General features: G+C 36.1%; 1 protein-coding gene and 1 long non-coding RNA gene across 4 annotated transcripts in view; one reads left to right on the top strand and one right to left on the bottom strand.

Annotated features, from left to right (window-relative positions):
- The first annotated feature begins 2,108 nt into the window (after positions 1–2,108).
- On the top strand, positions 2,109–4,373 carry LOC127503308 (uncharacterized). 2 transcript variants are annotated; one of them, XR_007927064.1, is made up of 3 exons: positions 2,109–2,195; positions 2,513–2,635; positions 2,853–4,373. It is a non-coding gene; the product is annotated as an uncharacterized LOC127503308 (long non-coding RNA). The 2 variants fall into 2 exon arrangements; XR_007927065.1 differs by having other exon boundaries at positions 2,133–2,195; positions 2,510–2,635.
- Positions 4,374–6,674: 2,301 nt separating this feature from the next.
- mov10l1 (Mov10 like RISC complex RNA helicase 1) overlaps positions 6,675–17,935 on the bottom strand; it is a 41,906-nt gene continuing 30,645 nt past the window's right edge. For both annotated transcript variants that reach the window (XM_051876287.1, XM_051876277.1), the window contains exons 19-27: positions 17,688–17,809; positions 15,342–15,441; positions 15,090–15,236; positions 10,631–10,804; positions 10,402–10,551; positions 8,878–8,985; positions 7,987–8,127; positions 7,128–7,219; positions 6,675–7,027 (exon numbers count right to left, since the gene is read on the bottom strand). In XM_051876287.1, the coding sequence (XP_051732247.1) occupies positions 7,006–7,027; positions 7,128–7,219; positions 7,987–8,127; positions 8,878–8,985; positions 10,402–10,551; positions 10,631–10,804; positions 15,090–15,236; positions 15,342–15,441; positions 17,688–17,809 (1,056 nt within the window). In that variant the 3' untranslated portion in view covers positions 6,675–7,005. The remainder of the gene's footprint in view (positions 7,028–7,127; positions 7,220–7,986; positions 8,128–8,877; positions 8,986–10,401; positions 10,552–10,630; positions 10,805–15,089; positions 15,237–15,341; positions 15,442–17,687; positions 17,810–17,935) is intronic.

The following is a 17,935-nucleotide window of genomic DNA, read 5'->3' as shown; positions in this document are numbered from 1 at the left end:
TAGTATTGATTAAATACCTGCTCTATACTTGGAAAATACATGGAATTTAGCCTGTCCTCAGCATGAGGTCACAATGTAAAAAATGGCCAAATAAAGTGTTTAAAAATGCAACAAATTAAAAACAAATTATACATTTAAATTGAAAGGCAGAGATCTGTAATATATCAAACAATACAAAAAGTAAGTATTATATTTTCCATAAAAAAATGGCTATCAAAGTTGTGTCCTCACTTTGCGTCAACTCCATCGGATTTTTTATAATTCTGAGTAAATCAGGCAATGACATGGTCATCTTAACTCTGAGGAGCACTTACTATTTCCTTCTCATTGTGGATTTCACAGTAGGACACACAGTCCTGGAAGTTTTATATATTTTTTTATATTTTATACAAACAATGTTGAAGTCTCTGCGGTAACAGCTTTAACATGTCAACTCCATCAGGCCGGCGTGATAGTTTCTGTAAATAGTTGTGGGATAAATATTGGCATTTTTGATATGTTTATTAAGGCAGCTACAACTGAGGAAAAAAACAAAATTGCTCCAAAAAAACCTCCGTCAGGTTTTATGTTTGATGGTTGACAAGTGCTCTCAAAAAGTCTATATAATGTGATTTATTTTTTTATTTTATTTTTTAAATAATTTTTATTTATTTATTTATTTATTTATTTTGCATATGGGGAATTTTTATAATGTTGTTTCATGACTCTATTTACATATACTGTATATTTGGGCCCATCTGGACCTTTGTCAACTCCGTCAGTATTTGTCAACTTCTTCAGTATTTAACACCATCAGGTGAAGGTTTTTACCAATTTTGAAAGAAATGTCTTATTCTTTTTTCAATTTATTGTGTTAAAATATTAAAACATCAACTGAACTACGAAATCATGTCTGATTTACTTAAGAACATTGGTTATATATGTTTAATATTAAAAAGGAGGTTAGAGAATTAAGGAATTTAGGAACTGGATTGTTCATAATAACCCTAAAAGAAATTTTCTTTAGAGAATTTTTTTTTTTTTCACTGAACACCATTATTACATAATTGAAGACTTTACACTATTATTACATAATTGAAGACTTTACACTGTTGTTGGATGGATCAAATTAAAATAGCATGCTTTTTAATGTGTCTGACGGAGTTGACACAAATTAAGTTCCAAAGTGAATAAATGTACATTTTTAGAAGAAGAAGAAGAAGAAAAAAAAACATTTTCAGGGAAACTTGTTACCTAATTTTTAAACTGATGTATCTGTAGACAAAGGTCTCAGCTAATGAACCATGTAAGCCTTATGTTGAAGTGGATCAAAACCTTTCATCAAAGTTGTCCTAAAACCTTCTTCTTAGGACAACTTTGATGAACTTTTTTTGATCCACTTCAAATGTTGACTGCTGTTTATCAGTTTAAAAATAATGTATTATAAAAACTTCTAAAACATGTTTTGTCCCTTATCTCAAGAATCAGTTCTGTATTAAAGTAAAAATGATTAATAAACACTCTTTCGAATGGAATAAAATAACAAGTAGCCTACTTTGGGTGTCTTGTTCATCGTAATTATTTTCATATAAAAGCAACAGAGCTTAATTACATCCAGTTTATAAGCAACAAAGCGCGTGAGTGTGAATCCCGCGATATCCACCTTTGATCTCGTAGATGTCTGATCTACTAGAAGAGAGAACTTGTCCTGTCTTGCCTTTACTTTTTTCATTCCTCCCCTCACTGCAGCCGCCTACTGTCGCCACATTTCAGGCAAGGCGAAGCGCATCTCAAACGAGCCTAGTGTCAGCAAAGTCCACTTCAACTGATATCTCGTGCTCAGGGAGTAGGAAGCAGTGAACACTGCTTAGGGACCCTGTCGAATGGAACGCAGCTAGTGTTTCGCTATCACTAATGGCTCCAAAAGCGACAGCATGTTATTCTCTTGCTGACATTCCATAATAAAATACAAATTCTTTATTCTTAAAAATTCTTTATTCTTAAACCATCATTCTTTGCCCAATAACTATCATAATAAATGTATTTATTTTTGTACAGCATATCCTTGCTGTGACAAATGATATAACTATGTGTGGAGAAGTTATGCTTCTAAATTAAAGACCAGAGACTTTTATTTTGATACTCTGAACGGCTGGGTCTTCGTGTGACGTCATAACCCTGCGCCCTGCGCTTCTCTAATGTCCGCTGAATAAAAGGTTTGTGTTTTCAGCTGTATAAAACGATACAAAACGTTCAAAGTTCTTTACGCTTTTTGCTCCAACAACTTGGTAATGTTACTAAAACCGTTTTGTTGCAGTAAGGTTAAAATTAATGTTGGTTGTTATTGATTGTAATTACAATGCATTCATGTGACGTGTCGATAGCGTCTTTTATCAGAAATCTTAATTTCTGAGTTTTATATTCCTGAGTAGAGCACCTGTAACAGAATAATCTATTTAGCCTTTAATTTTCTTTCGATTTGATCATAATCCTCATCTCGATTGTAATCGCTGACCCGTTTCCAAACAAGCAGGAAAAGCCAGAGGTTTATCGATCGAGATCTGCCTAACGATGGAGTATATTAAAGTGGAGATTGTGGATCTGACAGATCTAGAACCATTCAGAGTGAAAGAAGAAGAAACTGAGGAACAAAGTGGTTGGTGTCCATTCTTCAACAGAAAAAAATAAATGATCGTGATGTTGTGTGTGTTTGTTTACCATCGTTTGATGCAAATGACAGAAGTTACTTTTATCACATAAATGGTCATACTCAAGCAATCAATATTTTTATCTGCAGTCCAAATGGTTCATTTATACATAATCTTTTACCATTGTTGTTCTTGAATTGATTATTACCACTCTGTTCATTTTAGACCTGCTTGAAGTGGAAGAGGAAAGTCAAGATCAGAATGAAGTGGAGAAAAATCAGTATCAGGAGCCTCATAGCTTCTCAACGGGAGAAAATTCACAAATGGAAAACGACTTGACAAAAAGTCCAGGGGCCAAAAAATCATTTGGATGCCCACATTGTGGAAAGAGTTACAAATGTAAAGAAGACCTAAAGGATCACATGACAATCCACAGTGAGAGGCCGTACACATGCCTTCAGTGTGGAAAGAGTTACACGCAAAAAATCAACCTTCAGAATCACTTGTTAATTCACAATGGAGACAAGCCTTTCACATGCTCTCAGTGTGAGAAGAGCTTCACACGCAAGGGAGACCTGAAGAAACACATAATAGTTCATTTTGGAGAGAGGCCTTTCACATGCCATCAGTGTGGGAATAATTTCAGACATCAAGGAAACCTAACAAGTCACATGAAGATTCATACTGGTGAAAAATCAAATCGAAGTCCTCACAGCGATAAGAAACTTGCGCAAGTGTGCAATTTTAAAACTCCTGTGCTCTATCATGCTGGAACGATGCCCTTTAAATGTGATCATTGTGGTCAGAGATTTATCTTGTCGGCACACTTAAAAAGACACCTGAGATGGCATGCAAAGGAGAAATCTTGAGCATGATCCCTCCGTGGAAAGATGCCTTAGTGAGTTTAAAAGAACCATAAACTATACTGTCTAAAAGTTTGTGTGTGTGTGTTTTGGGTATGGGAATGCAGCATTGTTTAAATTAGTGATGGCAAAATGCTTTCTTTTTTAGGTCCAGCAGATTTAAGAAAATATTGAGAAATATAAAGAGCAGTTTTATCTAAGAGGCAAGTTTATTAAAATGACCTGTAGTCACAAAGATTGTTTGTTCCATGACAACTGAAGGACAACTGAAGTCAAATTATATATATATAAAAAAATAATATATCAAAATATTAATTCGGAAAACTATTACCAATGCTTTTATGTTGGGACTAGAAGTTGTAAATCATATTAATTGTAAATACATTCATTGTACAAGAGGGCACTTGTTAAATATTATATCTTTCTCTGTGTTAGTTTAAGCGTTCAGTTTAGTTAATCATAGCTGTTGAGAAGTGGTGTGTGGAGAACTGAGGTATACTTGTAATGAGATCTTTTAACAGACCATGATTTACTATTACTGAAAATCCCGAATAAAAAGATGCTTGCCTGAGCATGGTAATTGCGTAACCGAGCGCCGTTGACTTAAAAGTTCACACTATTTCATCGAAATAACTATCGAATGAAAACACAGTAGTAATTGATTTGAATTGAGCTGAATAATGCTACATTTTCTTCTCTAGAGGTGCTTTTTAGTCATTTGAAGTGGATTTTTTGTTTCCTTATTGAATAATTTTGCAACATTGATGATTTGATAATATGGTTTGATTTGATGCTGTTTTTTTCCTGTTTATTACTGTAAAGCTGTTCAGAAGCAACCTGTATTGTATAAAGTGCTATATAAATAAATGTGACTCCACAAGCAGTTTTGACTATAAACATGTGAAATGCATAAATATGTTACATTCCCAAGTGATCTACCATAGTTATGACCATCAGCTGGGAAAGGTAATGATCATTGAATGACATCAGATTTGATCCCAGAAAATGTTATTACAGATCTCAAGTTAACACAGACCCTACCACATCAAACATTTGCAGACACACAAATTATATATATATATATATATATATATATATATATATATAAATATAAATCCACCACCACACCTGTAAAACACAAGTAAACATCATCTTCATCACTATCACCTAGAACAGGTCATTCATACACGTGACATTTTCTCATTCCACATTGCTTGTTATAGCTACACTTTCTCTTTTAGACTAAGCCTTCCATATTGTATGTCTGAACCAAAAAAAAAAAAAAAAAAATCACCTTTGTCTATTCTAGATGAAGAGTTTACGCTTACCAATCATGTTTAACTCTTGTTGAACGGATGCTGGAAAATGTCCAACCTAAAAACTATATTCCATATTTGCATTTTGATCTTAAGTTCTTTAAGTTGATGAACCAAAAATTACGCAAATACAATTATTTAAAAAATTAAGTTTATTCAATAAAATATGAAGCTTTGACAATAAAAAGCACAGTGGGCTTGTTTGGATTACAGGATAGCTTAAATGGTACAAATCCCACTCCAGATCTCTCATGTTTGCATTTAAAAAGATAATTTTGACAGTTTAGATAAGCAATTAATCTTTGATTTAATAGACACTTCTGACACATCCGAAGGCTATTCAGATATCTATAAGAAAATAGCTTTGACTTAATAGGTGTTGCTATTTTTATTGGCTTTAGCTTTGTAAAATGTTCTATATTCAGGCTCACTGGTCTTGTTAGACTTCAATTATAACTAAGAAATTAATTGATGTTGTCGTGAATATCAGTAAATATTGTTTTCTCATGCGGGTCCATAAGATCTTTCGTCCATGAAAATTTGTATGTGTGGCATGGGTGAACAAAAAATACAACGCAAGTAATTCCTTGCAAAATCACTGATAAATTAAACATTTGAATAAATTGGAATAAGTTATTATGGAATGAACCCTTTCAGGCTTACATTATGACCATTATTAAATTATGATTTATTTTTACTGTAAAAATAGCCAGATGATAATCCTTAAATATTCCATGTATATTCCACGTAATCCTTAAAAATTCCATGTATAATACTCCTTTTTTTCCTAGTATAACTCATTCAAGTTATACCCTATTTGTCTACCTGTGTCACAGGCCACCATAGTTGATTTCAATTGAAAATTTTAATGGTCAAAAAAAGCACAGTATCCAGTCTAATAATCTTTTGAATTTTGTGTGGTATCACATGACAAAAACCATAAAAAGCTATAGAAAAATTGTGTCTACAGGAATTAATGCGGGGTCTGAAAGTGTTAATAGGTAAATATTTATTGATTGCCAATGTTTAAGTTGCTGACCGCTTATACAAAGGTTTTATTAAAAGCAACATAGCAATTATGATTTTTTTGGGGCCTTATGGGATGCCTGGGAACACACATAGAAGCCTATTATGATTTCAGAGGCTAAATAAAGGTCATTTAAAATCCAGGCACTTTGAAAGGTCCAACCTTGCACAAGCATTAGATCTGCATCCAGCTAATTCAATAAGTGATCAGTTGTTTGCTCACAAACTCACAAAAGCAGTTTATTCAGTGTACTTAAGACTCTCCTCCATTGACATTTATAAGGGAAAAAAAAAAAAAAAAGAAAAGAAAAAAAGGCCACGTCTCTTTCCCAATGTACAGAAGCATTATGCTTTTTTCTCTTCTTTTTCTAAACTAGGAAATGGCTCTGGCTTCTGTCACTTTTTATTCTTAAGCTACTAAATTACATACTCTCTGAGTAGGTACTACATTTGATGAAAAAGACATGTTTACGAGGTACAGGGCCACCGCAATTAGCACATCTAATTAAAGATCTGGTCGTTAAATTGGAAAATGTTTTACAAGTTAGTGCCATCAAATCTCTGACAACCTTGAGCACATCTGTGGATTCAGCTTTGTGATGAATTACAGTATGCAATATATACCATACCTGCACATCATATTAAAGTTGACAGTTATTGGTTTCTTTAGATGTTGGTCAGACGGATGTAATTAGTTCTAATAATCTTGAGTCATGATAATGTTAAGACCACTAATACAGTCTGTCAGACAACTAAATACAAGATCATCTCAATGTAAAAACTTCACCTTGTGGAAGTATGGAACAGATGGAACCCAGTGGCAAGAACACTTAAAATGAGAATGCTTGATGAAATTATTTTAATAAACACGTTTCAAGGAACATAACAGAAAAAACACTGGTTCTCAAAGTGCAGTGCCTCAATACTGCCCCATTCAGCCAGAGGTACGACAAACAAATCCTGGGAACTACTGTAAGAAATATTTTTCCTGGGAACTAGTAAAACATATTTCTATTCTTCCGATAATGCAGACCTAGTCTGGTCTTTCAGTGAGGTATTTAGATGTTAAGCAAAAAGTGGCTAGATGACATTTCCATTATTTATTTAACACAAAACAATCATGGAATAATTATCACAACACTCTGCTGGTACAAGTTCTGGCCAAAGTGATTTCTAGGTTTCTTCAGAGAGAATCCTGTAAAAACATTAACAGCATTAAGTGATGAAACCATGTATTCCTGACATACAAAAACAGAAAGACATGACTTGAATGTGACAAAAACAAATAATCAAACCTTGAAGAGGCCTGTAGACTCACTGGAGGGTCACACCCAAGGAACGCTCGGTTATCATACGAGTACTGCAGCAAAGCACTGAAACATGGGTCCTGTAATAATATATGCATAGACATACACACAGATTAAGACAAATACAACGAGAAGGCACAAATGAAACAGGGTGCAGAGTATGCCAAGCAAATGGGCCCATCATCAACAATTCAGAATTATTTCTTAAGTTGTTTTTTTAATTACACAAACACATTTAAAGCATTAATAGTGTAGTAAAATAAAATTAAAATTGATAAATTATCACAAGTGAACTTGCTCTGCTGTATCTTCAAAATATGGCATGCAGGACATTAACAACACTAAGAAGAACATGTATGCGATTGACTGGGAGTCGTTTTGTTTTTATGGCTGAGAGGTTTAGGACAAGAATCAATCTCCTTTACCCTGCTAGATATATTACAATGTTCTTTTTTTGCCCTTCCATCCATGTAAATGATGATTTGTCTAGATAGTGAATGTAAGACTAGTTAAAAGTGTTATTCTGCTTATGTGTTTAGAAGCTTGTTGCGCTTTTATATGTTTGATATTTCTTTATAAAAAAAAACAAAAAAAAAAAAAACAATGAATCATTGTATAACAGAAATTAATATAAATTATTTAATTTTCTTAAAAATTTTCTGGTTAAAAGAAACTAAAGTCATCATGATTCCTTCACAACTGTTCATGGCACCCCTGGTCTACTGCTCAGGATCAATACTGAGTTCACAGAGAAAGTTTATAGAGTGTTGTGGCCCTCATTGGATTCATTTTGCATATCCACAAATGACATTCAGTTACTGTCACTAAACAGGTCTTTAAATCTCACCTTGATTAAAATGTGTGGGTTTCCGATAACAATGAGGAGAGCTTTGGCTCGTGTAATGGCAACATTGAAACGCTTTGGGTTGGAGAGAAATCCCAGCAGGCTTTGCAGTTCTTCATTCAGCAAGGACTCATTAGACCGGACCTACAGTTTTAAACAAATATGTTTATTCATCTGAGAGGAAAGATGAATCTGAACACCTATCACTTATACCTATGTTAATTCATTTAATGGACCACTTCAAACATTTCTTCAAAACATTGTAATACATTAGATGTTTTATCAGTTTCACCTGATTTATTAGGATGGCTCTTAGTTTGAGTGCAAACCCTGAGCAGTAAAGTGCATCATTTATATATATAAAAAAAAAAAATCTTTATTATGGTTCTTGTTTTACTTTGTTTTTGTTTGTCAGTCTCTGTTGTTAAAAATGGCATTACATGTTACTGTGGATATATCTACACACCACTGTTACAAAAGCTGTTTGTTTAGTGTGATGTAATCATATCAGAACATTTGCACATTCAATGTAATAATTACAACCTATACAATGTCACTGAAACCCAAAGTGACAATTCAGAGGAAAAAAACTTGGAATAACTGCAATCTGATATGATTTATCTGGTTTAATTTTTTTTACATCACAAAAACCAGCTGTTTTAACAGAGGTATGTAGAATTTTTATAATATATTAAATATTTAATACAGTTTTATATTCACTGTATATAGTACTTTTATAAAGGGCTATATAAAAGGTAAAATGCAATTTCCTCTATAAAATAAAAATGGCCTCAGTTACTCCCAAATTAGTTAAAATAGGTCTCTGGATTCAGAACTTTTCCACAGTTCACTTATTTATTTCCAAAGTACCCGCCTAGAAATCACTTCAGTTACCGTTGACAGGATCATGATGAGGTACTCCTGACCCTGAAACTCCTCCACTGAGCCCACCTTCACTTCTCCCAGACCCACCCTGTGGAGCAGCACACGGATCTTCTCCACCTGACAACACACACAACAGCTTTTTACACATGAAATCTGGGTGATCCTGGGACTCACGTAAATCTGTGTTTCACGTTAATCCTGGGAATTCATAATCTGACATCACACTGTATATTCCAAAACCCTGGTTAACATTCTTATTTGCATATTTGCTGTGTCTGTCATTGACTGGATGTACACAGCATGCAAACTGTTAACTAAATAACTGTTTATATACAACACACAGTGTTTCACTTGACTGTCCAAAGCAAGTGAATATGAGTCATGTGATTGACTGTCAGTTGCTAAGCATCTAGCGTAACATTTTAACACTGCCAAGATTTGTGCGGTGTGAAACTATGTGAAATGATGCAATGCAGGGTTAACAATGAGCAAATCCATCCCCAAACCATCTGTCCTTATTCTACTGGACCTGTCTGCAGGCTTTGACACCGTAAACTACCAAATCCTCCCGCCCACCTATTCTGACTTGGGCATCAAAGGTAAGGTACTTTGGTGGCTTCAGTTTAACTTTACAGGCAGATCTTTCAGGGTTTCATGGAGAGGAGAAGTGTCTGAGTCAAATCAGCTAATCACTGGGGTGCCACAAGGTTCAGTGCTTGGTCCTCTTCTTTTCTTCATTTACACTGGGAACAATCATAAAGGCTTAGCTCCATCATCTGTCATTTCAACGTGATGATCCCACAGTCTCAACTTGTACATCTGCCTGCCATTCAGACATCTCTGCTAGGATTAAGAAGCGTAGTCTCCAATTCAACCTTGCAAAGACGGAGCTCCCTGTAATCCCTGCAAACCCATCAGATGACCACAACATCACTGTTCAAATGGAGTCTACAACACCAATACCAACCTGGGGGTTGTTTTTGATGACCAGTTGAGCTTTACCACCCATATTTCACCAACAGCCTGTTTGTGTAGCTTTGCACTTCAAAACACTCCTACAACTGTATGCTCTCTCCTGCCAGTTACAGTCACCGAAAAAACGACTCCCTGTTCCTTCTCAAACAAGCATTACGTCGCTTTCCAGAACCTTCACCCTCTCTGCTCCTCTCTAGTGAAATTAGCTGCCAACCTCCACCTAAACTGCTGGAACCATCACAATTTTCAAGCAGCAGCTAAACACACAAACATTTAACCACTCTACAACCTTAAACCAATGCACTTACTATAGCTCCTTAAAAAAAAAAAAAAAAAAAAAAAAAAAATTCAATAACACATTTGCAAGTTGTTTTAATGTGTCCTTGTTACAGTGCAATTATAGGGGCTGCGCATTTCAAATCTCATAAAACAAGGAGGAGGTGGTTGCAAATAATAATACATTGCATAGATATCACAATCAAAACAGTAAAGAGAGAGTGTCCGAAATCGTTTCCAGATGTGGTGAGAAAATTGTGCATCTGCTGTACAGAGACTCACCTGCTTTTTATAGGGGGCAATGACTCCAATGTCTGTAGCTGGTATGGGGTTATAGAGTCTCTTTGCTAGCTGGCAACAGTACATCATGACTTGCACTGCCTCAGCAGGATTAAACCATGATGGATTACTGCCCTCTCTCATCTCAGTCCCCTTCAAAACACAAATCGACATGTACAGCAGACAAAAGCACATGCAGGGCCTGAGAAGTGAGATTTGAGTCTTTACTTACCCGAACTCCATGAAAAATAAAGGGAAAGCCCTTAGTTGGAAGTCTGTTCCAGTGGCAGAGAGCATCCACTACAGCTCTCTGAGAGCGCACACACAGCTCGCCCGCATAAAAGAGTCGTGATGGCAACTCCAGCAAAGCCTCATGGGATCGGTAGTTATAGACCAGCTTAGTCACCTACAAAACAACAAGGAACTATATTCAACAAAGGAGAGGTTTTGTGATGGAGAGCCTGAGAAGTGGTTCCATATCACAGGATCTGAACAGAGCCACTCATTTATTGTTTTATCCATTCTTGTAGTATTACTCAATTGGGGTTTCCAGGTTTTAGTGGAGTGGGTATCCTTCAATGAAGTTAATTTAGCTATTTAAGGAAATATGAACCATTTTAATGTGCAAATACACTATGACTCTAGCCTTAAATGTTGTTGTTGATTTAACTTCAAATCATGATGCGTCAATAAAGGTTCTTGATGGAGCTGCTGGATGATACCGAGGAGTGCTTATTTCAATACGGAAATTAGTCTAGAGTATGGACCATTTATATGCCTCAGTGGCTACGTTTACATGCACCCAAATAATCCATTTGTAATCGGATTGACGGCTCAATCGGATTGAAAAGCGTTCATGTAAACACCTTATTGAACTGATTGAGCTCGATCCGAATAAAATTTCGATTTGATTGGAAGGGGTGGTTTATTCCTTTTCTAATCCGATCCAACAGCAAAAAATGACCATGTAAACGCTTGAATCCGACTACTTTCTCAATCGTATTCAGAAGTCTCTGGGGCACATGCGCAGTGCGCAAGTTCACGTTCATGTCTTTAGTTGTAAAGATGTTTGATAACAGGCAGTGGCGTAGCTGTATCCCTTCATCATAATATTGGAAACTTTCCATTTTAAACAAGCCAATGGATATCACACAAGATGCAACGTGCAAACTTTGCGCAAGAGTTATGCCGGTGAAAAAGTCTCAACCTCGGTCAGTATTCACTACAGAAATTGAAAGTAAAAAGTGACGGAGCTGTCTGACGCTGTGCTTAATTTTCATTGATGACTGCGGTGTTAGGAAATATTATAGCCTACACTCTTAATAATTTTAATTATAGGCCTATAATTCATTGCATAATAGACCTAAAAAATAAAAAAATAAAAAAATGTTTAAAACATTTTCAAAGCTAGCTAATAGCCTAATCTTTTATTATCCTCACAGCAGGTATAATATTAATTTAATAATAAAAGAAGCCGAACCAGTTAAAATTATAGACTAGAAGAATGTAACAGGCCTACATTAATTGGAAATACCAAATCCTCTTAATATTGTCAAGATTTGATGCTTTTGACAATATCTCTGGCTATCGTCGATACATGATCATCGTCTGTTGACGCAACCCGGGTTACCGCAAGTGTGACTGATATGACGTCACACACGCAGAGCGTGTGCGCAAAAGTTTTAATTGGAATGTATATAAAACACATATAAACGGATATTTGAATCAGATTACAATGTTTAGAGTACATGTAAACAGATCTGCAATCGGATTCAATTCATTCGGATTGACGAAAATTGGTGCATGTAAACGTAGCCAGTTTGTATTTTTCTTAAAGGTGATGTTTTTTTTTTTCCAACGTTACCTTCTTATATCTCAGCTTAACATGCAGAGGCATCTATATGTAAGCCATTTGTAGGCTTATTCCCCCCAAGCCCAGACGATTCAGTGTGGTTCACTTTGAACATCTTGCATTTTTGATGCACATTTTCTTCTTTGCTCATACGGCAGATGGGGGGAATGACAGGAAAACTCGTTTGAAAAAGTGACATTACTTTTGCAATTCCATTTGGTTGCATTTGCAGCAGAGAAATTACACACATTTTACACGAACTAACAAAAACAGTGCATTACTGGATCAGGGGCCTGTTTCAATAAGGAGGTTCAACCAACTCTAAGTTAAAACTTGAACTCAGAGTTGACTTACCCTGAGATGGGAAACTGAGTTTTCAGTTTTAGAACAGCTGAATTTAGTTAGTTCAATCAACTCTGAGTAGGGTTGACTCTGAGGTAAGCGTTTGCACCACGACTATAAAAAAGCCATGATCAATGGAGCTCCGAAATAATGATTCACCATGGCAACAACACCCGATAAAAAACATCCTCATACTTCGGAGTCAATACGTAAGTTTAATTCGTAATCACTGTTATAATACCAGAGGTGAAAACTGTCAGAACAGCAAGTTATTGAACTAATATTCATTGTCATGGTATCCCATAAATAAATAAATAAGAATGTGGCAGCAGCTAAAAATTAAGTACATAAAAAACAAAAAACAAAAATATTATTCAATCAGGTAAAGCTTTAAGCATAAAAAGTTCATGGGTGTTGGCTACATGACTTTACAAACATTTGACATTAAATAAATATCATTTTGTCTATTTCAATGTGCAGCAGTTTTTCGACATAGTCTAAAGGTGCGTTCACACTTGTAGATCGGTTCGTTTGGTTAATTTGGTCCTGACCAAAAAAGAAAAAAAAAGAAAAAAAAATTTAGTCCTGGTCCGATTAGCGTTCAGATTTGCAATTTTATCACCGAACCAAAAGACACCGAACCTAAAGGCGTAGGGATACATTCACAACCTGATTGGTCGGATTTTATGACGAACTGCCTATTTTGAGACAGAACTTACCGAACATCCAAAACAATGCTGCGTGCTGAGGTAAATGCGCTCGTTTTGTGTGCGTAGCCTGCATATGATGGTATTTTGGCCAGCTGGGAACTTGTGAAGAGCTTATAAAATGTGTAAAGGAGTCAAAACAGCGGTGGGAATCCATCCGTCACACACACAAACGATCTGCTGCGTGGAGACGCAGCAGTGGTGTAGAAATCGGTTTAAATGAGGCTAATCTGATAAATGACGTTCACTTGATAACATCTTCCTGTGACCTCTGGAAGTAACCTAATAATTAGAATTTCCTTTAGGATTTCCAGTGTGGTTGGATGCATTGACACGCATATTCCCATCATTGCACCTTCCGAAAATGGAAACAGGTTACTCTATGGAATGGGAGGATGCCAGATGGAAGGGTAGTACGTGACATATGCTCTAACCACCACCATAGCTGTTAAGTGAACACAAATTATCCACAATTTATGCCTGTGATGCCTGTGATGGGCAAACTCGCGACTACGACGAGAGAAAACCGATATGTGTGAGGATTCTGTCTTTTTTAGGGTCTCATCTTCCTGTTTTTGGTTCGTTTACGTGTCTTTGGTCCGTGTTGCGTTCATATATCATTCGAACCGCACCAGAGCTCGTTTGGAAGCGGATCGAGACCCATCTTTTCAGCAGTCTCGGTCCGCTTGTTTGATGCGCACTAGGGTTCGGATGGCAGCGTTCACACATGTTCAAATGAACTGCACTAACAGAGCAATCGTACCAGGGTTTGTTTTAATCGAACCAAACATGCCAAGTGTGAACACACCCTAATACTCTTTTCACATGATTAAATATTCTCTGCACCACCACAGACAGATGAAGAGGAGATGGCCACAATACCAAGTACTGGAAGAATATTAAAATCCAACAAGAAAAAGAATAACAGTTGCTTTTGTGTTTGTAGAAAATAAAGATTAAATAAATTGTGAATAATTTGTGTTCACTTAACAGCTGTGGTGGTGGTTACAGCATATGTCACGTACTACCCTTCCATCTGGCATCCTCCCATTCCATAGAGTAACCTGTTTCCATTTTCGGAAGGTGCAATGATGGGAATATGCAAGTCAATGCATCCAACCACACTGGAAGGTGTGAGAGTGTGAGAGTGAGGCACACTTTCCTTACCGCTCATATAGCAGCCTTACTAATGTGCATCCTCGATGTTATATAGAAAGCTACCATTTAAAAATGGTACCGAGCAAATAATTGGTAACAGTTACCATGGTAACTGACACTTTTCCCATTCTGAAACAGAAAACCCAGAGTTTCCCTTATTTCAGGGTTAACATACTCAGAGTTTTCACTTAACCCCTTTCTGAAACGTGCCTCTGTTGTCAAAACACTGTCATTTCCATGCGCGACAACTTCTCAAGGTTACGAATTACAAATGTAATTTCTGCGAGCAGATTCTTGCTCTCTTAAAAAGTGCTTTACGGATAATTGTTTAACGTTCCTTTAAGGCAACCTTGTGTGTGTGTCATGCGAAAGTTTTGTTGTCATGAGCTTTAAGACCAGATTTAACTTTTCAGACAGGATTTAACTTTTTCAGTCATATGACTATAATTTTGAAACAACGAGATGATTTGATGCATTTCAGACATTTGGATTTATAGCAAATTTCTGTAGACCAAATTATTTTTCTGTGGTAACTGAGCACGTCACACATCCTGTCAATAAAGCTTGACCTGCATTTAACTTCTTTATATCACACCAACAAACAGTAATCAATTGTGATATTGTCTTCTGACCAGTAGGGGATTGTAGCCTCTCTCGCTGCAGCTGTAGAGCGGAGTTCCCATCAGCCTCTCGAGAAGAGAAACCCCTAGTCCAAACACAGCAGCAAGTCTCGACTTCACCACTGGCCCCAGTTGCTTTGGATCACCAGCCAGCACAATCTATTGAATAAAGATGGGTAAAAGTCAGAGGATATATGCTAATAAACAAGTGAATATAGCTCAATATAGTTTCAAATGGTCAACACAAACATTGTCAAGTCTCACCTGCCCACTTGTCTCAGACAGCAAACTCAGTGGGATCAGAGTTTCAGGTTCAGTGGCCTGACCAGCCTCATCCAAAAACACATGGGTAAAATGACCAACCCTAAAAACACACACGTACACACAAAATATGCAACACATCATTATTTTAATGTTATTGATGTGTTGCCATATTAATTTGAGAGCGAATAACCCTGATATTTCACTCAGTATACAAAGTGATCACAGTGCTTTAGAAAAAGCTGGAATCATATGAATACTTTTATGCTATCTTTGTGTAATTTTTTGGAGCTTGAAACTTTTGGACCCCATTAGGTCTGTTAACATGGACTAATTTTTGTCAATCTGAAATAATCCAATCTGATTTCGGATTCTGAAAGTTCTTTTATATGAACCCCAAATTTTGCAGTCCAATTCACATTTTTGTTTACATGTGCATTACATGTATTTGAACAAAACTTCAGCACATTCATGCGTCAGTCACCACATTAAGAACCAGAGAAAGCCACTGCTATAATGTCATTGAATCGAGAAAGTAGCTGGATTCAAGCATTTACATTAGAGATGCACCAATATTAAATTTCTCTGCCGTTACCGATAGCCGATTATTCAGAATGATATCGGCCGATGCCGATAGTTTGGTTTTTCTTAAGGAAAAAAAAAAAAAAAAAATATATATATATATATATATATAATGTTCCCAAATAATTGTAAATAATGTTCCCATAATCTCCCAAATAATGTTGCAAACTATACAGGGAACCCTCTCATTTGGTACACTACAATATTAGAGGTTACAATTAACAACAAAGGTATTATATTCAGCTGCTGTTTATTTTCAGATATAATAATTACACTCAAATAAAAATTGAAATGTTTGTATAAAAGTATCACATAAGGTAGTTTTCATAAGCACTTGTCTTCATGGCAAATTTATACAAACATGTAATTAACAGTAAAAAAAAAAAAATGTATGAGTTTTTGTCTGACACGTTTTTCCGCACCCTTTTGATTGACAGGATATAATCGGCCCTGATCATCGTTTTAATCAGATTATTTCTGGTTTATACAACCCCTTTCAATCATAAGATCGGGATCAAGCTCAATAGGAGGCATTTACTTGAAACCTTTTCAATACAATTGAGCCATTAATCAAATTTGAGTGCATGTAAACGTAGCTATTGGCTATAGAGTGATGCAGGTATGAGGTCACTTTGTAGGCCAATCAGCAGTTAGCATCACGCTGGATCCCTCGACAAAATCCCATAGGAATTTTCCATAGGCTTTTGGATCATCTCAAAAAACAAGCTCTGCAATCAAAAGTTTTTGATACTTACACGATTTGTCCGTCAAGATCATTTTCACAGATGAACAACTTTATGAATTTTGAAGCCTTCCCAGAAGTAAAAAGCTAAAGGTAGGCTATAAACGAACTACACCACAGTCCCACAAGTTCAATGTCACCACCGCTAAGCTTCCGACAACTCTTTCAGTTTTTATATAAAAATATTTCCCCAGGAAGTTTGAGTTAGATTAGTTTATAAGTGCACAATTATAAGCATAATGAGGCTGTAAAAGCGGACTGAGCTTACCTGTTTGGCATGATTAAGTTAAATTTCCCCGACTGCTTCTGTTGTCCCATTTAGACACTTGTTAGCAACCGCCTTTTTCAAGCCACAGAACAGCTTAAATCATGAGTGGGGTAATACTGATGTATTTTAAGTTGTGGAATAAAATGTGAAAGTGTCTTGAGCTTGTGTTCATCACAGACCTTATTTCAGCCATTTAACCAAAATCCCATTCGAAAAACCTATTGACTTTGGCGCGATGGAAGCGGAAGTGCTAAAATGCTAACTCGTTTCCGCGTTTTGGCCTACAAAGTGATGTCATACCTGCACCACTCTCTTACTGTTTGGACAAAAAAAAAAAAAAAATAAATAAATAAATAAATTGTCACAAACCTGAATTTCTTCAAATAAGTTATTTTGTGTTTCACAGAAGATTAAAAAAATTATAGAAATCTGGAACAATGTGAAGGTGAGTGAATGATGACAGCATTCTCATTTGTGAACTATCCATTTAAAGGGTTAGTTCACCCAAAAATGAAAATTCTGTCATTAATTACTCACCCTCATGTTGTCCACTGGAGTCACATGGATTACTTATGATGTCTTTACTATCTTTATGGGGCTTGGAAGAGGTAGTTGTGTGGACTGTCAATGGAGGGACAGAAAGCTCTCAGATTTCATTAAAAAGATCTTCATTCGTCACATTTTTAAAATTTCAGTACCAACCTGGTACCGAAGTCAGTACTTTTGACAACTCTAGTCTTAAGCGTCAGTGTCTTACCGCAGACCAATCTGGTAGAACATTCCAGCACTGGAACAAGTGCAAACAACAATACGATGAAAACTGGCATGTCGAACATCTTCTCCAGCTCTTGCATACTGACGCAACTCCTCTGGCATAGACTGTAAAGCACAAAATATGATCACAATTAAAAATGCTTTACTACCCCAGGTCCCTGGAACTGTAAAGATCAGAAGGTCCTGGAAAAAAAAAGTGATTTCTTTAAAAGTAAAATCACCAGATGGGAG

The sequence above is a fragment of the Ctenopharyngodon idella genome, chromosome 2, assembly GCF_019924925.1.
Source record: "Ctenopharyngodon idella isolate HZGC_01 chromosome 2, HZGC01, whole genome shotgun sequence".
In the NCBI taxonomy this organism is placed as follows: Eukaryota; Metazoa; Chordata; class Actinopteri; order Cypriniformes; family Xenocyprididae; genus Ctenopharyngodon; species Ctenopharyngodon idella.
The sequence above is the reverse complement of the archived record's forward strand: the minus strand, read 5'-3'. Positions and strand labels throughout refer to the sequence as shown.